This window comes from Patagioenas fasciata, chromosome 6 (assembly GCF_037038585.1).
Source record: "Patagioenas fasciata isolate bPatFas1 chromosome 6, bPatFas1.hap1, whole genome shotgun sequence".
Classification (NCBI taxonomy): domain Eukaryota; kingdom Metazoa; phylum Chordata; class Aves; order Columbiformes; family Columbidae; genus Patagioenas; species Patagioenas fasciata.
This window is the reverse complement of record NC_092525.1, coordinates 16,729,093-16,751,101: the sequence shown is the minus strand read 5'-3', so window position 1 is coordinate 16,751,101 and position 22,009 is coordinate 16,729,093. Positions and strand designations below refer to the sequence as shown.

General features: G+C 39.6%; 1 protein-coding gene and 1 long non-coding RNA gene across 5 annotated transcripts in view; one reads left to right on the top strand and one right to left on the bottom strand.

Annotated features, from left to right (window-relative positions):
- The window catches only part of NEGR1 (neuronal growth regulator 1), a 224,132-nt gene that overhangs the window by 13,255 nt on the left and 188,868 nt on the right, over positions 1-22,009 (bottom strand). Inside the window, exon 7 of one of the 2 annotated variants that reach the window (XM_065842400.2) lies at positions 12,249-12,290. The exons of the other annotated variant lie outside the window; for it this stretch is intronic. Within the exon in view, the coding sequence (XP_065698472.1) occupies positions 12,249-12,290 (42 nt within the window). The remainder of the gene's footprint in view (positions 1-12,248; positions 12,291-22,009) is intronic. 2 annotated transcript variants of the gene reach the window in all.
- Positions 546-20,054, top strand: LOC139828267 (uncharacterized). Of its 3 annotated transcripts, none has more exons than XR_011739684.1 (5): positions 546-660; positions 4,874-5,059; positions 6,874-7,143; positions 14,608-15,803; positions 17,280-20,054. It is a non-coding gene; the product is annotated as an uncharacterized lncRNA (long non-coding RNA). The 3 variants fall into 3 exon arrangements; XR_011739685.1 differs by adding an exon at positions 1,764-1,822 and having other exon boundaries at positions 14,608-20,054; XR_011739683.1 differs by having other exon boundaries at positions 14,608-20,054.

Genomic DNA, 22,009 nt, shown 5'->3' with positions numbered 1-22,009 from the left:
TCATTGCCAGGAAAAAAGAAAGAAACAATCTAGAGAAAATATCCAGAGTTTCATTATCAAGACATTTCTACAGACATCTGAAGCCTGCTGAATCTACTGGCTAAAGCATTAGGTCCTTGAACTGAGAATTGGATAAAAATGATTATTTTTTCCATTGGATTTCAGAATTACCAATGCTTTATAATAGAGAGGCGACAACTCTGCGTCGAGTTGTATAAACTGGATAGCACAACATACAGAATCCTATTATCTGTCAGAAGAAAAATAACTTAGTAACAGCGGTGCAGTCAGCAAAGCCAGGAACTGCAGTTTGTGTTTGCCCCCACTGACAGAACACTGTTCCTCACCCAGAATAGCGTATTCCAGCTCTGATAGGAAAGGGTGTGGTAAAACATAATGATCTTGGATTTAAAATGTGTGAGGTATGACTCTGTAGGGAGGTGTCACGTCAATCTGCACCAGAGCCTGAGCAGCTGGTGCAAGAACTTTTGTGTTTGCATGGGATGGGGCATGGAAAGGGCAAACTCTGCACCCTCTGGCTGCATACTGAACTCTGGCTGCATACTGAAACTGGGGGCAGCTTTAATTACTATGTATTTTAAGCTGCAATCCAAAAGGCAGATGTACAACTCCCAAACTGTCCTCCTTGCCCTGGATTTGGTGAGAAAACTTTTTTCCTTCCATGTGTTTATATATGGAAAACCTCAAAACTTGTAGAAAAGAGAAAAGAAGATCTTCTGTTGAGAATGAACTGTGAAATCACTTTCAGATCAATATTCTAAATGACGTAGCTACTAAAGCCCTCCATTGCTTCTGTATAATTGATATCAGAACTGATTTCTATCTATTCATGTGTACTCAGCATAATGGGCAGCTGCAGGTCTTGCACTGTGGGTCCTGGAGCCGAGCTCTGGTGAGGAGATGTGGCTGACACATCCATCTCCCAAGCTTTGATCCAGAAGGGTGACTTTTTGTGTATCTGTAGTGGGATGTACGCTGAACCACATACATTTACTATTTTTTTGTTATTGTTGACAGGCTTTCTATTTTAAACTTATGTTTTTTAAGACTATTTTAGATTTAAAAAAAACGTATTAAATTGCTGCAATTCAGAAGTGTGATGCTCTAACAAAACTCTGGAGTTACAAAATCAATTCTTGAGAAACACAGGTCGTTTTGAAAGTAATATGCATGGCATGTGCTGGCGGGCACTTCTGCACATAATTTTGGCAGCCTACAATAACTGCTTCTCCGACAATGTTGCCCTCATTTGTAAGTGTCACATTTGAGAAAAGGAAAAGCATTTTAATGCGACAGAAAAATTTGACTTGGGAGCTAATTACTTTAATTTGATAGAATTTTTGGCTCATCTGCATACTTGACAATTATTTACAACTTACATTGGTAATTAGAGGTTGGATCTTATGCTGAAATATTGTAAATAGCTTTGAAGACATTTGCTGATCCTTCCAACTTTTAGAGGAAATGAATTTATTAGTAGTTAATATGTAAAATATTTGTACTTCTGACCTTTTCTAAAACATTTTTTCTATATTTTTAATGATCGGTTGTCAGAATCACTTTCCTCGAAATGAAGTGTGACATTGTAAATAAGCTCTTGAATTAAGCATCACATTAAATCTATGTATTCACTGGGAAACTTTGATAGTGCTCATATATCATAGAGATTTTGTTGGTTCTGCTACATTGAGGGAATGTCATATAGCATTGCGAATGGTGATATTTTACACTGAACTTTACAGTTTCTGGACAGTTTCAACATCATTCTTCTGATCTTGACAAAGGATATTGAGTTAAACAGGTCAGTACATGATTTCTTGCCTTTTTTTGGTGACTATGTATGAGAAAGGAACTTTTTTTGCTGGAGGAGCTGACAACTTTTAAACAAAACTTCCAGTGGGGTGGTTGTCAGATTGTTTCTAAAGGTGCATTTTTTTTATTCTGCTGGTTTTTCTTAAGCATTTCTTTGGGGTTTCTCTTGGTGATGGTTCTGTTTAGGGTATAAACTGCTCTGGTTCTATAGGTATATTTAAAAAAGGAATCCATGGAAGGCTACTGCTGAACCACCCTAATCTCCAATCAATTAATCATCAACAGTGCTTTTATTATAATAAGGTGATGAATGAAACAAATAACAAAGTCAATGTGTTTACTAATTCTGGGAGAGTTAAAGTGTAGTGCCACATTGAATTATAACTGACTAGATGGGTATTATCTCTCGAGTTTGTCTTGGATGTCAATACTGCTTAATCTTGTACTCTGTAATGGGCTCCGTCTTAAATAGAAGGACACGGGATAAGTCATATACATAAAAGAGATCTACAGCTTGCTGGTGTGTGAAATTCCCCTAATATATATTTTTATGAAACAACCAGCACATTATGTGCTCAGCAGCATAAATAAAAAAAGCGTGTTACCCTGGCAATTTTACATTTACTGCATTAGTTAGTAAATGCAATGGCCACCCTTACTTTCCTGTAATAAAAACTACCGAGCCTTTTCATGAAAAATGATTGCAATTTCCACTGGCCTGTGTCTGCAGCGGAAAAACATAACTCATCAAAACCTGAGCTATTTGCTCTTAAGATACAAGAGCGTTTTTCTTGAACCCTTGACGTGACATTAACTATTCATGAACCTTGAGAGTGTTCAAAGGCTGCCCGAGTAAAATTGTGACTACTTTTCAAGTTGATTGAGCTCTTTTCTCCAGCAGCAGCCGGTGCAGGGGCTCCCGCACGAGGAACATGGAGACTCTCCAGGTTCTGTAGCTGTGAGCTATCGATTTGCTGAAAAGCCCAGATCCTCCTCCAAAATTGATTCATGAGAACTGACTCCGTTTGGGTCAAACAGTATTTAACCGCTTGTAAATTTTAATTAAATGATTTGTCACTTTGATCATACAGTTTGTCATCTCGCTGCTGACTCTGGGGAAGGCATCCGTGTCCCCCGTCACTTTGTCCCCATTAAGACACTTTGGCTGTTGGATAGGACATGAGGCTGATGGAACAGACTTGAACTTCTGGTCACCTCCAGCCTGCAAATTATCAGCATACAATCTCTTCCTTTCAGTATTAACATATGCTTAACTTTCTGGGTATAACGAATCCTTTTCGCAGCAGCACTTGGCAAACCAGATTTTGCCTTTCAACAGCTTATTTCTTTCTTTTCCATGTAGAAATGCCACCTGTAGCTATTCTCACTCAGCTACCCAAGTATCTTTTCTGTGCCTATGGTTATCATTCCTTGCAAGAGGTTGATTCTAGGAGCACGAAGAGAGGCTCATAGACTGTGTAAATCTATTGACTGACTCTAGAAATGATGGCTTATTTTAATTATTTTTTGTGACTGTAGAGCTCTGACCCTCCCTCCTGTGTGCCCAGCTATGAAGTCCTAGTTTCAATTAATTTAAATAGGTGCATGTTATACAGCACTGCTCTAAGCCCATGGATTTTCCATATATCCACCCCCACCTGCGATAGGCAGAGGGATTCCTTTTTGTGCAAGGACAGAAGCTGCTGCTTTAGAGCTGCTGGTTTAATTCTGGGACCCGTTTGTGAGCTCAGAGAACTTAAGATCACGTCAAATCCATCCACAAAAAGTAGATTATACTCACAGAAAGTGTATGTAATCTAATCAAGTATTTGGTGCTTTTCATGAATGTGCAGATTTTCTTTTTCCCAAAGTATATTCAGATTTCCATCCTTTAGCCATGGGTGTTGTGTTGGAATATGCTGTTCAATTTCTCTGGTTTGCCATCCCTGTGATGAGTTACTTGTGGCTCTGCTGATGAAGGTTTGCAGGATTTCCCTGCACCAGCCTTCCCCACTCACTTTTAAGCTTAATCCAGAGGATTTTGGAGACATTATGGCTCAGCTTTGCATGTGTTACTATGCAGGAAAAAGAAAAAAGTTTTTTCAAAACTGTCTGAGAGCTTTAGGTGTGAAGCTCCTGTTTAGACTCGGGGCTTCGAAAATCTCTGTCAATTTATGTAATATTTCAATGGGATAATGAGGAAAAAAAAAGTGTCAGTGCTTCTGTGGGAGGTCTCTTCCCAATTAATGCTGAATAATGGAAGGGGACAAGTGTGTAGGGTGCGTTATCCTCAGGATGGCTTTCCCTCCACCTGCACCTTTTGAACCTTCTGCTTGATGTCACCGTGTCCCCTCCAACCCTGGCCTGAGGATGACCACTGATATGTTCCCCATTAAAATGCACTTTGAAACAGAAAACAAAGTTTGGCTTTTGGGAAGACATGGATGGACTTGGATGCCTTTAAAATCACCTCTGATAGTCTTTGAGACATGTGGTAGAAAGATATCTTTTGCTCCATAAATCATTTTCTTTTTTCCTACTTTGCTCTGTGTATAACCCTTAACTACTAAAACTTTCTGAATAACTGATTGAGACCCTGATAGTGATAATCTGCATTGAACAGGGTGAGGAGTTCCACCTCTTTGTACAACACAGCTCCGCCTGCCTTTAAAACGAAATAACGGGACTGTGCATCAGACATTGGAGACTGTAGGAGTGGAAACCTCAGAAACAACATTGCCGGCATTACTTATTCCTGAAATGTCTCTATAACCAGAGTGCTTCGCTTTGACAATTTACTGCAGACTATTCAAATTACTTTCTGTTTTCCTATTATAAAATCCATACCGCGTTCATTCGAGTGAACATGCTCTTGAGCTTTCAAAACTGAGGTTTTTCTCTGAATTGCCTCAGTTTGGCAGAAAACTCATTCAGTGTAGTTTTATATACTGTGCTTGTTGAATAAGGAGGCCGAATGGTAGGCAATCATTTCTGTTGCAATCAGAGATATTAAGAATAAGTTCTATCTTTTTTTTTCAAGTGAAAGAGATGCATTCCTGCCATTATGGAGTACGATTGAAAGAGAACTGCGAGCTGAGTCATACACCTTGAAAATGAGAAGAAGGACATACGGAAGATGTCGAGGTCAATAATTTCGTCTGTGTGTTTGGAATGACCGGCATTGCTGAGTGTCCCAGTGTCACCCAATGTCACCGATCACAATGAGGTACCATATCCCACCCATCCATTGGTTTACTCTTCTGCTGCCTAATGCCTAAAGCTTTTTCTTATGAAAATGTCTGACTCCGCAGTTGAAAAATGGTAAAACATTTATCTTAATGGAAACCAACTTTAAAACCTTAACCGCATGGCTCCACGGGTTTTTGTGGCACCATAAAATTCAGAGGCTCAGTTAAAATCTGGACTTAAGGAAAATCATGTACAGGAACAGGTGTCAAAGCGCAGGAACAACTACAAACTCAATTTTCCTTATAAAGCTTGCCGGATTAACAGAATAGCATACAGTAAATTGGGCCTAAATTCTTAACAAGTTCCCTTCCACTGATGTGGTGTGTTCTAAGTAGGTGTGAGATTCATACAACGACTGGCTGCTTAGAGATACAAACTTCTGGCACTACCATGCTCACATTGAGTATTGCCCTGTATTTATTTTTATTTTTAAATTTTGGTATTCAGGTCATAATTTCTCACTAGCAGCCAGACCTGGAAGAAAGCAAAGGTCATAGTATAGCAGGACACTGTGCAAGGGTCTTGAGTCTCTAATATAAAATATGTAGGCTAGACGCTGAGCTCTGGTCCAGCTCTGAGCACACCACCTTTGTTTTATTCGTCACTCTCTGCTCCACGAGCGAAGGATCTCTGCTCAAAGTCAAAGCCTGTTTAAGCCGCCCTGAATGTTCAGGGGCTGCTCCGCTGCCCTCACTGTTGTATTTGTGCCTTCAGAAGCAATTCCTACTCTGAGGAAGGTCCATCTTCAATAATGGTGTAGTTCTGCACTAAGGAAGGCTAAAGCCAAGATGGCACCACTCCTGGGAGCAGCAACAACTTACGATAAAACAATATTTGTTCAGAGCTGCTGTGTAAAGCTTTTATCAACATGCTGTTTGAAGGATGTGGACTTGGCCCAACTATCATGTTTCTACCTATGAACTTTTGCTCTACTTTCTTTAACCCAGAAGAGACTATTGGAAGAAAAACACATTACAGAGTCTTTCTTGGATTGCCTGACAGCATCCTTAAGCTCTCGTCTAGGAAGTTTAAAGAAGGACCAAAACCAGTTTGTTAGACTGAGCCTTGTGATTAGTATTTAGTACGGAAAGATAAAGATGGAAAGGCATGCCTTTAAACATTAGATTCAGAAAAAGCAAATGGCTGATCCTATGTTATCTCTGGGTGTCGGTTTTCATCCCTAGCTGGAGACATTGCTGGAAACTGCATCAAAATGTCCATGTTGCATAGATACTCTAGATGCAGCTGGCAAGAAACGGCAATTTCCATTTGGTGAGAAATTCAGACAGTGAAAAGACAAGAAAAGAAGTGTTGCCTGGAACGAGACGGGTAGCCTGGAAGGAAGCCAGAATTTTTTTTTCCACTCAAAACTCAACAGGCTTTTATTTGAATTTCTTTAAAACTGACATGTTCATGGAGATTTCAAATAGGCATTTTCTGACAAGCCCCTTATTCCCCCAAGCCTTCCCTCCCTTAACAACCCAAGTTTGTCAGATCCTTTCCAAGCAGCTGTAGGCTCTTGTATATTCTGCGCAGAGTTGGGAGCCTCCCTCAAGTTATGGATACGGAGTTAGTTTATATATACATTTTAAATTTCTGCACATGGCTACGAATCTCATCTAGATGGATATATGCATATTTATTCCTGTAAGAATGACTGTAGTCAAGCAATTCTGGCTGATAAAACCTTCACATAAAACATACCCTTCTGTGATAAATAAAAACAAAGACTGCTCCTTTTTTGCTAATGAATCACATTCTGGAATCTCCTACTTCTCTTTTCTCAACCAGAACATGTCCTTATATCTAAGCCTTTCAGAGCAGCTCTACCATGACTTGCAGTGTTCGAAGCTGGAAGATGTGCACTGTGCTGAGTTCCCGGCATACTTTGGAAGCACAGGCCTGAATCACGTCTGGAGATGAAGAACTGAATTGAGCACAGAAGTTGCCAGCTCAGGCACCCTGCGCTGTCCTGGGGAGCCTGTCCCTGCCAGGTCCTGTGCTCCATCGGATACCACCGCCTGACCGAGACGGGGAGATGTCACGAGGATGCGCACCAAGGTACTCACACATTTTTTCTATATTGTCACTTACTAAACTGCATTTTTTAAGATGCCATTAGCTGTGGGAAGTTAGCATTGCACTGGAAAGAGGTTTCCCCATACCCAGGAGGTGTGCTGGTTCCTACACAGTGTATGTTGATTGACAGCAAATCCTGATGCCATCTACAGTACCATAAATTAATTCATACAATGGTAAACCACAACAGCTAGGACAAAGATCCCTCAGAGCCAAGACATGTCCAGTGGTGACATCCACCAGAAGCTCAGCAAGTGACCCCCAAGACACAGCTCATCGCTCGTCACCAGGAGAAAGGGCCAAATGCCAAACCAGCAACAGCTGGTGTGCTGAGCATCTCTGTCCACCTTCTGCATCCTCTGCCCGTTGAATAGACTACAGAAATTAGTATATTAGCTATAGATATCCATGCACTGCTTCCCTGGCTTTTCCCAAGAATACTTCTTGGTTAAAATGTGAAACTTCAGCAAACCAATCAATGCACATTATGTATGTTGAAATATTCTGGCATTCTCATTTCTATGTGAAACCCTGGATTTTGTTGGTTAAACACACCGGTGAGTGTCAGAGCAGCTTCTCCTCTTAAGTGGGCTTCTCACATTTGTGGAAACACTCATTAATACTGAAATCCCCCAAGACAGAAGGCACATAGGCAATACACTATCAGAAAAAATATTCTTGCATTTTACATAGTGGTTTGGAGAGTAGGAATCAATGGACTAAAATGACCTATTTTCTAATCCTATTTTTCAGCTGATAGAAAGTAGTTCTTTTGATATTAAATGATGCATTTATTCAACAAGCAATGAATAACATGATTTACCGTGTTTAAACAGTCTCCTGAAATGATACAGTCTTTAAATATTCAGAATGTCACTGAGCACACACTGTGAGTTATTTGGAACATGCATTTTACTTAAACAGAAACATTTACCTAATTCCACAGATTTTTACCTTGAGGATGCAGCTTTCACAGAATGATTTAGAAATGGAAAGTTCACTTGTTTGGAACAGCAGATGAATATAATACTTTAAAGGCAGTTATTCCCCCAGTGCAGCCAGTATATAATTCTGAGCATTCCTGGTTTAAGAACCCGCCTTGCTCTACTGCGTGTTCCTACAGCAACACATCACATACTGGATAACACGTGCAGATGCATAAGGCTGGGCAAATACATAAACTCTTTCTTTCTGGCAGAGAGAACTATGCTGAGATTTAGCTTCTGCCTGGAGTTCTGAAATGCAACAAAAATGTCCCTAATACTTCATGAACATAAAGCTTTACAAGAGTTAAAAAATAAGATTGACATATTGATTTTTCTTTTCTTTAGAGACAAAATTAATGGAAAGAAATAATGCCATAAATTCTAAGATTCAGAGTCCTGCCCTGTGCATTTTCCTTAGGCAAATCATTTCTTGATTAAAATGGGAATTTCAACTATGTAAGAACACAAAAAGGATGGGGAGGGGAGAGGGCAACATGTTTCCTATGAAGCACATAGAGCCTGCTCGATATTAGCTATTATTTGATATTCTGGGATATTATAATATGTAATAAAACATACAAGATAGGCAGCAATGCACATCAGGGAGAAGTGAAGTTGAAGGAGTTGTCCAGCCTGCCCATTCAAACATTTGCTTTGGTTCCTGAGAAAATTAACTCACAGTCCTCTGTCTCCAACTCCCAGTTTTTATAAGATTGCCTCATATCATGTGGAATCATTAAAGAAAATTCCTCAATTATTCTCTCTGACCTGTCACTGTTCCTTATTTAGTCAGTGCTAAGAATTCGGCAGCATCTTCAAAGGTATTTCAAGATGCTGCCTGTGAACTAATTATGCTGAAGGATGAAAGATTTGTAAGTAACTACAGCTCCTGGCAGGGGCTGACAAAATAGACACTAACTGTGGCCCCAATCTTTTAACTTTGCAGCTAATTCTACATGCTTTAAGCATTGCCACTTAAAATTGAGAAAGTAAACCCCCAGCTGTAAAAAAGGGCTCCAGCAGAGGAATGCACAAGTTTATCACTGTGCTCTCAAGCGCAGGATTGGTTTTGCATTGGTTATAAATCTGTAATGATATTTTACACGTGCATCTTATAAATACCTTTTAACAACAGAAGGTCAAAACAGCTGATTAGGGTAATCATACTGAATATTGGAAGGAAAATTCACAAGACAAAAGGTCTTTCGTATGCACCAATTTCAATGCTGACAGAGTTTACACACTATAAAAGGAAGAGAAAAAGTTGGAACCTCATAATCAGTGCTGAATTTCACCTGTTTAGACAGGGGTTATTAATATTTCTCTTTGGCTACCTACTGCTTAAGCACCACTGAGAAAAGAGGTGCCTGATAAGCAAAGTGACCTGTTGGAGTCAAAGGCAGGTTTAAAAACCTTAAGATGTCAGTGAAACTTTCCTCTTACACGACTCATTCCGTGTACTATAATACCTATACTTGTAAACATTAATAACCATGAAAAAGAATTCTTGAAGATACTGTGCAGACCTGGACTAAAATCTCCACTGAATGTGGTTTCAAGATCTCTGGGATTACTACAGATTCTTCACTTTCTACAAAAGGAACTTCCTAGTTTGGGCTTAAAGAGAGATCCTGGAAAACTCTATCAGTGAAGATAGATAACTTTGAACATCCTGTCATTTACCTTGATTTTTTGGGAGGTCCTTGGCATGCAATTCTCCCTCATCTATCTGCAGTTAAATATTGACTCCGTTTTGGGTTTTTTCATCAACTTTGTCTCAACATTGGAACACTGGAGAAGGATCCGTCTCCTGGCAGCAAAACCTTTTCCAGGAAAAACATCCATTGATGCCGCAAAGAAGATGTAAATGGTCGTAGTAATTAACCAACAAAACCCAGATTAAGTAAGAAGGAGGGTGAGGCTCTGTATTTTGACTGATGCAAGACACAAGGAAAAATTAGTTTCTAGACAATTATCCATGTTTTGTGCTCCTGCCCCTGCATGAGGGAATGCAGAGCAGACAAATCCGACGGGTGCTGCTGCTAAAGCAGCTGCACAGCTGCACATCTTATTTTACTGTCATAAGCAGCTACAGACAAATAAACTGGGGTTTCTGCCACCATCTCCCACCCCAACCTACTGTCTTCTCTGCTGGTGCTGCAGCACATCAGGGACTCCCCGTTTCTCACACTCTGGAAACATTTTAATTGTCTCTGAGCTGTATTACTGGGTAGCAATAGTGAGAGTATTATCCAGCTATTTACCAGGCTAAAATTAGAAAAGTAGAGGGACTAGCACAGCGTTATTTAATTACATAAGGCAAACAGAACATTTCAATGGCAATGCCACTGCTGATACCAGTGCTGATTTCCAGGAGGAAGGACTCAATTTTGAGAGCTTTTTCTTTAAAAATAACCCTTCCTGTTGTCTTTCAGGGGAACAGATGATGTTTTTCATTTGCACACTGACCTCGGAGTCCTTTCCTCAGTCATTTGAAGTTGGATTGGCTCGTGTAGTTTCATATCTATTGCAACTTTCACTTCTTCTAATTTTTTCCTCTGTTGTGTTCAAAGGCTTTCAGAGTCTCAATTTCCTACTGTATTTTGGAAAAAGACCTCTCTATTTAACACCGTGCTCTCAGAATTAAGACAGGGATCTTTATAAAAGGATGCTATTCATTTCCATTCCCTCATCTCCATCCTGTTTGCAGTGGCTTCAGAAATAGAAATAATTTTGCTCATTTGTTGGAAATTTCTGCAGCCACCAAGAATTGAAACACATCTCAAAGCCATATTACTTGAACATCAATTTTTTAGAGTGAGAAAAGACTGTGTTTCAGTGTTGTAGCACTTACCTATGGCGATTAAAACCCAAAACATAACTCGAGTCCATTCCAGCTGTAACCACACAGTACAAACCATCACTCCTCAAACAGAGGAACAGCATCACACAAAGGGGACTTCTCAGACAAGTACAAATCCCAAAGTTAAACCACACACAGACCAAGGTTCTCCTATCACTATTTTGCATGATCGCCATATCATCCACAATTCTTTTCTTCTTCCTGGCTTCTGTTAGCTATAAAAAGACTTTCTTAGCTTACTTTTCCTTCCCAGGACACATGGGAAGGCAGACAGGCAGGCTGTGCACAGCAAACATCTCCGCAGAGGACACCAGAGATTGCCCTTCCTAAGTCCTTTAATTAAAAGCACCAAAGATTTATACACTTGTCTTTCTGCTCCTGAATGTTTCAAGGTGGGTGGATCAGTCTGCTGCCTAGTTGTTGTTTGGCTTTTTTTTTTTAACTCTGTTTAATCTGCATCTTTAAGTGGGGAATAGATGATCTCAATTGCTATGGCTTTCTGGTGTAGTTTTTCTAGTCTTTTTAGCTTAATTAGGAAATAAAAGTACATGTCACATAGGTTTTGCCTGAGGAAAAATCATAACTTACCCCTTCCAAACCCCTTGGAGAGTGGCACAGGCTGGCCCGGTGCCACCTTCTGACAAGCCCTGGGCAGTTCAATAGCCTGTGCTGACCAGCCCCTCGCGGGTGTCCTGCTGGGCAGCACCAATGGGAAACCTCCGAGAAAAAGGGGAATCACCAGGAACAGTCAGGTCAAGCACAAGGTCAGGCTTATCAGCTTTCCAGGAACACCTGCTGGCACCCTAAACTAAGACAGACTTCCCAATGGGGTCCTGGATCCAGACTACAGGTCCTTCAGTGATGAGACAGCTCTGTAAGTCTCAAACCAACGTTCATGGTTACAGCAACACCAGAGAAGAGTCAGGTTACCTCAAAACCACAGCAATTGCATCACCCTGCATACACCCACTGCATCGCCCTGGGCAGAGAATGGGTGGGAGAAAAACAGAGATGCAGGGAGGGGTTTTCTCAAAACGGGACATTTAAGAAGACAACAACAGATGGAGCCTGGAGGGAACACAAACCAACGAATGCACAAAGACGGGAAGGAGACAGTCCAGCACTACCACAACCACGCTGCCCATTCGCGATTCCGGTTATCGACATGGCGATGCATCGGTGATGGGTCCCTGAGCAAAAGTACCCAACCAGACTGGGTGAACGTGTGTGGTACTGACCTGGGCTCGAGACAGGACTAGAGGTAGTAGGCTCAATAATTTCTACAAAAAGGGAAAAGGAAAAAAAAAAAAGAGAACATTTGGGAGTTAATCACACATGGAAGACAAATACAAAATGAGACAGCAAACAGTCATGCAACAGACACGACAATTTTATTTAACAACTGGGCTGGTGGTCACAGGCCTGTGACAAACACGCCATCGCCCAGAGTTCTCTGCCTGGGACTACACACCAGTGTCCCCCTTTTCCCAGCAACCTCACTTGAGTGTCACCAACATACAACCTCGGGATCATCACGCACGAAATACACCAAGATATTTGCCTGCCCCCTTGGCGAAGCCACCCGTGGAGCTCTCAAGCTCCAAACCATTTCTCCCGCTGAAACCTGCCTAGAGAAAGGGGGTTTTGCTCATGTCATTGAAGGTAGTTTCACATGAGGAATATGGGTCAAGGTAACAATTTTGAACAAAGAATGTTTTTAAGTAATAGTTTTGTGCTTTAGTGAACTTTTTAAAATGCGTATCTTTTTAATTATTGATGGTTTTCCAGAAGACAACATTCATCAAAAACATCAAAGACATTTTGAAGATGTTTACTTCACCTGGGGCAACGAAAACAAACAACAGAAAAATTAAAAGAAGAGCACAATACTCCTGCATTCAGCCTAAAGAAAAAATAATAATCTGTGGCTTTTCATTATAATTTCACTTTAAAATTCACTATTGTATGCCTTTTTATTAGCTTTGAATAGTGCTATGCAAAATGAAATACCAGTCCCAATCAATCTTGCACAGAAGCAAGCTACCATCTCAATGCAGCAATTCAATACTCTTAATAAAGAAGATTTAACAGAATTATCAAGCACAAAAGATCATTGACCATATCTTGACTATAACAAGAAACTAATGAAAAAAAAATGTGAGAGAGTTGACAACAATGTATGTGCAGGTAGCAGCGGAGCACGCTCCACTCACGTCCAATTGCGCATTTTTCACCCTACAATTACTTTTCAGGTTAATATGATACAAAAATGATTAGAAGCAAAATAACAGACAAATATTTTCCCAAACAAAAAGTTATGAAGTTTTTTTACCAAATTAATGATGCTAAGAATTCTGCTAATATAGATGAATGTTTCCATTCTTAAAAATATTTATTGGACATCTTGACAAATACATCATTGTCACTGATAAATTCAAATGACATTTTTAAACTAAAATGGAATTTCAACTGTATTACTCCAGCTTTCTGTTTTTCTTTGTAATTTAAAATCCATGAAAGCTGATGAAATACTGAGCAGTCTTTAACATAAAAAAGGCTTATAGCCAAGTATGGAGGTTCCCTACCCCTGTGCAGGGGCAGTTGATAAATTACATCCCGCTTCTAATGTATCATTATCACCTTTGCTTCAAATGCGTTGTAAAATGATGACAAAAGTTATTTTTCTGGCTACCCTAAAATAACAGGATCCTTTTGTTGTGACTTTAGGAGTCAATCCTTCTAGTTGCTATGGCATCTTATAAAGGAAAAGGTTCCTCTTGCTGCAGAACAACAGTCTTTGCAACAATCAAGTAAATTAACATACTGAATGAGTACACTCTTTTAATAAGAGGCAAAATACCATGCCCAAACCAGGAGGGATTTTACTAGAACTGTGAGTCTTCTGGAAACATTGGATCTAGACTTAATTGTAGGTGCTTAAGGTAGCATAAAGTCACAGCATCGCAGTATCACTGAGACTGAACACAAAGGCACTGGTATCATGTATTATTCTTGCAGAAGTCTGATTCTTTAAATACATTATTAGATCAAGGATTTGGAAAGATGGATAAATTTCTAGTTTTGAGTTCTAAAACTCTTTGCAAATGTTTATTCATGAAATTGTTCAGGTCTAGAGAGGGAAAACAAAACCAGCTCGTTTCCCTAGAAGCACGCTAGGCTGGTTCATGAAAATTAAAATATATTAATGTCTTAGTAACACTGGGAGGTGGGGATGTATAGCAAAGAGTGGCAGTATCTGTGCTTCATTTTTCTGGGACCCTAGTCCTACAATATCAGGATTGCTCAAATTTTCAAGGGCAGTTGTGGAAAAAAAAAGCATGAAAGTGTAATAGAAAAATAGATTGGTTTCATAAAGCTGAGGAAAAGCCATGTGTTCACATCACCTCCTTGTCTGCCCTTTCCTGACTTGTGCCGCCTGTATTGCTGCTGCAGGATCCTTCACCTTCCAAATCGTGGGTTCTGCCCAGGCAAGTCTGAGCCAACAGCATCTCAGTATTTTTAAGCAGAGCTTAATTTTTTCTAAAGTGCATGCAAATGTACATTTTGGTGCTTTTTAAGGTTCAGCTCTCTTTACAGATGTCACACTGATCATATGGCGATTGTTGGGGATGCTGCCAGAGATGTCACCATGGAAAGCAGGATGTCACAGCGACCATTTGGGACAAGCGAGTCTGGAATTAGAAGCCCCTGTCCTGTCATTTTAGAGGTGCTACCACAACACTGCTAATCATGGAAGTCATGGAGTGACATTTGGAGCAGGATTGGGACATCCAGGGACTGGTGATGGTCACCGTCTGGGGCTGAGGCTGCATTCCTGACTGGGGTGGCTTTGAGAAGAAAAAGGGAGAAGGCTGGGAGAAGTTCAGGAGAACTTTGCAACTGTGTGTAGGAGGAGAAAGAAAACAAAGTAAACGTAGACAAAGGACAGCAAATAGAGTGCTGCGTCCTACCCTGGGATGGAGTACAGAGAATTAAGAGATAAAAGCATTGGTTAAACCTACTGTCTAGGTGAATATTACCTTGAGAAAGGTAAAGACTTGGGACAACACAAGGAAACCTTTTTATCTGCAAAGTCAGATTTTGATAAGGACAACTAGAATTTTTAAACAAAGAAATGCACCTCCAGGTCCTGGTGTACCAGCCCAGTGCTTTGCAGGGGCAAAGAAAGGGAAATGCGGAGTAAGGTGTGAGGGTTTCTGTACCACATTGTCATGGGAAGAAATAAAACGCAGTACTCTTTTAAATCAGTTTTGGTGGTTGGTGGTGAGCGTATGCTAGATCTGGCTGCTGGAAATAATCTGGAGTTAGGGTCAGCAGTTGAGGGAGTTTAAATAAAATGGAAGAATAAACCCACAGACTTGCAACTAGAGCTCCAATCCTCAAAAGAGAAACCTTTGGAGAATTTAAGCTACAAGAGATGACTGGGACAAGGAGGTGCAGCTTAATGTCAAGGACATTTAGTGTTGCCTTTTACCAAAAGGAAAAAGATGGGATCTAGACATTCCTTACTGATCCCAGGCAGACAAAAGCTTGCAGAGAAAACCTCTTAAAATGGGAAATCACCTCATGAAAGGTGACACAGCACAAGGTGGACAATTAGAAGGAACAAAAAGAACTGGCCAGAAAGAAGCTACGTTTGGGAAGCCCAGCAGAACAGGGTTGGAGTGGGAGCTGCCCCGATGCCCTGGAAAGGAAACAACAGCAAACCTGCTGCAAAACTCTTCAGCCTCAAAGGTATCTTAAGGAAAATGGAAGCACCTCTGTTCACAAAGGTAGGGTAGAGAAATTGAGCATGGAGTTAAAAATAATTTTTTGCTTCAGTTTCAGTGAAATTTTAAAAGATGGTATTCTGAATAACAAAATGGAAATGGAAATTGCCAGACCAAAGTTAAAGCAAAATTCAATCAGCTCAGGATACTCAGGGCAGAGGGATTTAAATATGTTTGCACATAAAATTACCAAAACAACAGTAGTTTCATGGGGATGGGAGGACAGCAGGTACAGCAGGACAGGGAATTACAGATATGTTCAAGGAGGGTAAGCACACATAGCGACAACTTCATGGCATTCGGTCTCAGAAAAATATGAGGTGGAAGGAACTAATATAGGATACAGGCAGGTAAAAATAAGCAAGTAAATAAAGACTGGCTATTAGTTTACCAGAGGCCAATTACACGTGATTATTTGCCTAGAAAATTTCCTAGTATACGATTAAAGAACCAAGTAATTCACCAGCTCCTGTTTGCACGAACAAACAGGTATAAACCAGGAGCAAATGCATTCGGAAACCAGTTCCTTCCAGGAGCAAACTCCCATAGTTTATGGAAGGGATTACAGAACAGAGCAGCCTGCAGTACCAGGGGCAAAGATCCACCAACCCTGGCATCCTCCCAGTCCCGGCACCCTGATAGCGCAAACGAACCTTTTTTTAACCAAAAAATGCAAAAAACTGAGCAAAAGTAAACAACACATTGTTTCAGTCTGTTGCCTGCAGACAACCAGCCTACAAGCCTCTGCTTCTCAGATAAATCCACACCAACCCCAAGGCAGGTGCCCACCTCCTCCTCCTGTCTCCCCAACCATCAGAGCAAAATGCTGACACGGAATTGCCCACGGATGCGTGCCGGGAATTTTTCATCTCTTTCCATTTAAAAATGCACGGACGTTACAGTGACGGATGCCTCGTTACTAGTTACAATTATTCTTTGGTTCAAACACCCTTTTCCAGGAACTGTGCCTGGTCCCTCACCCATCGCTGCTGACAAAGCTGCTTCTCCGCTCACAGGCTTGAGTCCATCAGTCTGTGGACAGGGCATTGCGACCCACACATAGCTCCGTGTAATTACACTGAAAAGTAACTGCTAGGGCTTCTCCAACAAAGAGTATTTTCCAAAATATGTTTTCTCCTGCGGAATTTACTACTTCAGTAACACAAACAATTTCACTATTAAACTGCAGTCTGTGGAAAGAGTTCAGAAATGTAACAGATCTCAACCTGCTGCACAATGCTTATAGTTACAAACCATTACAGTCTCAGAGGGATTTGCCAACAAAGGAAAAAAACCCACAAACTACTAAAATCTCAGTCTTCACTTGCAAATACTGCAAGTTTTCACACATTGCAAGTTTAAGATAAATTTCAACTAACAAGAAATTTAGTAAAACCAAAAATTGCTCACGACATGTAACAAAGATGCAGTAACTGAAACTTCTTTGGTGTTGCAAGTTAATTTATTTTATTTGCACAGCACTAGCACAGTCACAGTCTGTCCAAGAAGGGAGCGACAATGATGAGGATACAAAAAATATGAAGTTTGGAGGAATTTGGAGTGCCATGGGACCACACCAGATGCACGCCTTCCTTCCCCACTCCCACAGAGTCCTGGTATGAAAACAAAGGAGAGAAGAGTGGTCATTATTGAGAAAAGAGGGATCATTATAGAGGGAAGAGTGGTTGTTATATATTCTCATTCCCCTTCCTTCACCCATGTCCCCACATCAACTTTTGACAACATTCGCATTTCTGGTACTTTGCCAATCCCCCCAGTCTTCATCTGCTGGTTTCTGTCTCTGCATTTTATATAAGAGAATTTAGTAACTTGTGTCATAATAAATTTGCAATGACAAGACACATGAAGCAACTGGACTCAGCACTTGGTGTTCTTAGCCTGTAGAGATTGTTTTGCCCTGAAATAGTGATCTCCTTCAAGGTAACTGAAAAGAAAGCTTCTCTGTGGATGACACCACTTCTGAAGCCCAGTTCTGCTCTAAATGTTCTAATTAATTTCATATTAACAATATTAAAAATATAAAATATATATATTTTCCCAGCATATGAAGACTGCAAGGATATCTTTACAAATAAAGGTCTTTAAAACCCACAAAGCAAAGACTTTTGTTGACATTGAACCAATCCAATGCTGCTCCATGTTGAGAGAGGAACCAGCCCAGAGCTCCCCAGTTCCATCCCCACTCACCAGCATCTCTGGCTGTGGCCATGCATTCTGCTGATGCTGGAGCCGGTGCAAAACGTTGGGTTGTCACTCTCAGAGGATGTTAATGCCTCCAGAAAGACCATTTTGATCCATTAGGGGAAGATAGTTCTTCAGCAATGTAAAAATGATGATGCCCTTTGCAGTTCTGTGGAGCCTTTTCCCAGCACGAGCACCAGCCCATCACTGGGGCCAGTAAAGAACAGTCGCGAGTTAAACTGTGAACCCAGCTTGTGGTCACAAAAATATCTTATTTTATCACTCTGTAGCTGGTCCAAAATGAAATTGGTTTGGTTGTGCAATTGATACTTTTAGGGGGATATTGGTATTAAAAAAATGAAAAATATTCTTTATTATGAGTAAAGCCATATGCCACACTCTAATCCTGTTTTTCAGAATAAAACCAATGCTATACAAATCTGAGATATAATTCAATTCTTTGTATCTTTCACTATTATGGTGACAGAAAGTCTAACTTATTTTCCAATAACCATGATGAATAGAAACTATGAAATGTTTTAATTGTTTTCTGTAGCCCTCAACATTGTAACATTACTTTCTGCCATTCTTCAGATATTTTGATCCCATATGTGAAATGACTACTGGTATAAACTCCGGTTGCCTTTAGCTAAAAACTTATGTTTCTTGAAATCCCATTTTATGATATGACACACACAAGAGCACAGAAATCCATTCTGCTCAATATTACTTTCTTGGGAAGACTGAGAAGTGCAGTACAAAATCAAGAAAAGACACACCCTTAATTTGACAAAACCACAGCATTGGCATATATTCGAGTTTGGTTTTTTTTTCTTTCTAACATTAATCTAGTTTCTTCTAGTATTTTGCAGTCTAGTTGTTAATCATCAACACTCTAAACTGTTTCCCAATTTAAATTCAGTTTAAAATCCCATGAGTTTTCTTAAGATAAATACAAATGATTTGAAAAGGGATGATTAGATATTAATATTTACTGTCGAATGACATTTACACACATGATGTGAGAGAAAGCACAACTTTATGAGATATTTTACTAGAGAATGGGGGTAGGTGCTTACTCAATATCAGTAACATCTTATCTAATGAGAGGGCAGTTTCCAGAGCTGAGGAAGCCAAACACACCCGCAGATCAGAAGTGCATTTTGTAACAGGAAAATAGAAAATGCTTATTTCACTTGAGTCTGCAGCAGAAAAACGGTTGGATTTTGCTGTAATAATATTTAGAATTCTCATGTATTGGAGGAATCAATAACTGGCCCAAAATACAACTGGCAATTAAATACTAACACATTGATTAATTAAAAAACTCCTTGCAACTATTTTCATTTATGACCTTTGATAATTAACCAGGCTTATTTAATCTTATCTCCCCTAGGCTTTGTCAGCTTTGTTAAATATTAAAGATTCGTTTTGAAATAGAGGTCTTTAAGCCCAGGTAAGCCAGAGACTGTTTGAGTACAATGGTAAAGGGAAAAACATATTCAATAATAAATCTTTTGGATGGAAAGTGTAAGTGGATTGGATAGAGACATGACCTTAATTTATTCTGTGTCTTACCATTAATATTTCACAATTACACTTTGAGCTCTTTTACAGGTTTGAGTTATTGCACCTTAATTGCCTGGTAATGGTTTATTTTATTACAGGATGCTAAGTATCAAATAACTCAATGTCTACAAGACAATAAAAAAAATATGTAATTATTAACCTTGAATTGAAGACCTGAAATTTCTGAGCAGTTTACTCACTCCATCCTCCAGCAATCCTCAGTGCTCTACACCTACAGTACTTGCTTTTCCTAGAGTTTTTCAATAAATACTCAAATATTTTGAAGCCTGTAGAAAACCACATTACTGACACATTTAGTGCATTCCTGTTAAAGAAATCCAATGACATTTGGTATAAGAGCACTCCATGAAATCCATTTCTGTGGAGTAGCCACACATGCCCTTGGCTGGCAAGCAAAAAGTAATGGGATGAATTTAGAGTTTTACTTAAAATTCTAATGGAATTTGATTTTCTTGTTTTAAAAAAAAAATCAACAAAAATACTAAAGCAACACATTGTTTTTACTCTGGAATCTACTAAAGTTTTTTTTATTTAATTATTTTTTAAAGAAGTTCCAGAAAGAATCATCATATTTTATGTAGGATTAACTATTTTATGGAGTAAAAAATAAATATTTTTAATTTAATTGGGGTGGGGGGGGTGAACCACTAATAAGGAAAAATTATATTTCCATTCAAAACATTAAAAATAATACTTAAAATAAAGTCACGCATTTGATATTATGACCAGTAAGAATACACAGTTTCCGTCCCAACTACCAGAACAGTTTTGCATCTATAACACGTTGGTACATGCTCAAGGCTTTTCCTTTCACAGGAATGCCTTGAGGGAATGAATAAATCAGGGAAATCTATCCCAGGCAAAGGAATTTGGGCAGAAATACCCATTCATATTGCAGTTTGCTTTTTGAGCATCACAAAAATATACCCACAGGTTTACGGTCCCCATCACTGGTATATCTTTGCATGAGTATTTACAAGCACTAAACTATTTAAAAAGTAAAAAATAAAGTGCAACAAATTTCAAACAATGAAATTAAATTTGAATACATGAATAATTAAAATTTTTATCTTTGAAAATTAAATTTAAACAATGAAACTGCCTTAACTCTTTGTACAGCTACATAAAGATTTTTTTTTTTCCAAAGAAACTGAGACCTTTCCATGCAGTTTATGAAACGTAACAATTTTTGAAACACAGAAAACCTCAGACAGCACTTTTGCACCCTAAGAAATCCCTCAATTGCGCTCATTTGATCTCAAATGCAAAAGCATTTCTCTCTGCGCTGTGCATCCAGTTACAAGACACGGTCGGGTATTATCAAAAATAAAACCCAATAAAGGCACAACTCATTGGCAGTCTCTGCAGATGACCTGCATTTCTGAAGTCTGTCACGTGCTTTGCAATTTTTGTCCTGTAACTTTTATCAGAAAGGCGCTACTGAGGATACGATTGATTAAATTCCCATCCCCTGCACACTCAAAGCATCTCGATTAACAGTTGATGATCTTCAAGGTCTTTTCCAACCAAAATGATTCTGTGACTCTATGATTTCTCAACGCACAGCTGCAGCCAGACCCATGGCAGCCCATGTGCCCAAAAGGAAAAGAAAAAGCCATTTTAACCAGTTAAGGGACATTTTTTGAAAGGCTCCTGCTGTATCCAACCCACCCCTGTGTCGCCCGAGTGCCTGGCTCAGCATGGACTTCGGGGTTTGTCCTTCAGCCCACTGTTCCCTCCTGGGGACACACACTCTGCCAAGAAGAGATTCGTGTCAAAGGAAAAGCCTTAAAGTAAATTGCGTGTTTCTAATTAAAACAAATGGAGGAAAACGAATGGTGCTGTTTATGGAAGAGAAAATAGAGCATTTTAGGAGTTTTCTGGAAATGATCTCTAAATGCTTAACCAACTTTTCTTGCTCTTCTAAACCCAGTTTACAGAACAGCACTGCAAAAAAACAAATTGCAGAATGGACAAAGAAACAGGACAGACAGAAAACTCAGTGCCAGGGACAGACAGCAAACTCGATTGCCAGGACAGACAGCAAATTCAGTGCCCAGGGTGCTCCACTGAACTGAACTTTGTGGGTGTCAGGAGGCTAATGAGGCTGCTAATAAGCCTGCCCCAGGCAGCAGAACCTGGGCCAAGCAAACAGAAACTGTCTGAATTTCTATTTCCTATCAACGTTTTAATTGTGGCTACATCACAAAAGTTAAATGAAATACGATGTTTTAATTTAGTTTTTCAGGTTATAGAATTATAAAGAATAAACAATATTTGCTCATTAGTCCTTATTTCCTGTCTCAGATTTCTGCTGCTTTAATGATTTTCACAGTTGTTGAGACCATAACAAAATGAAGAAGTGACAAAGTAGTCTGCATCCTTTTAGCTTGGTCTTTCATTTATATGTATAAATA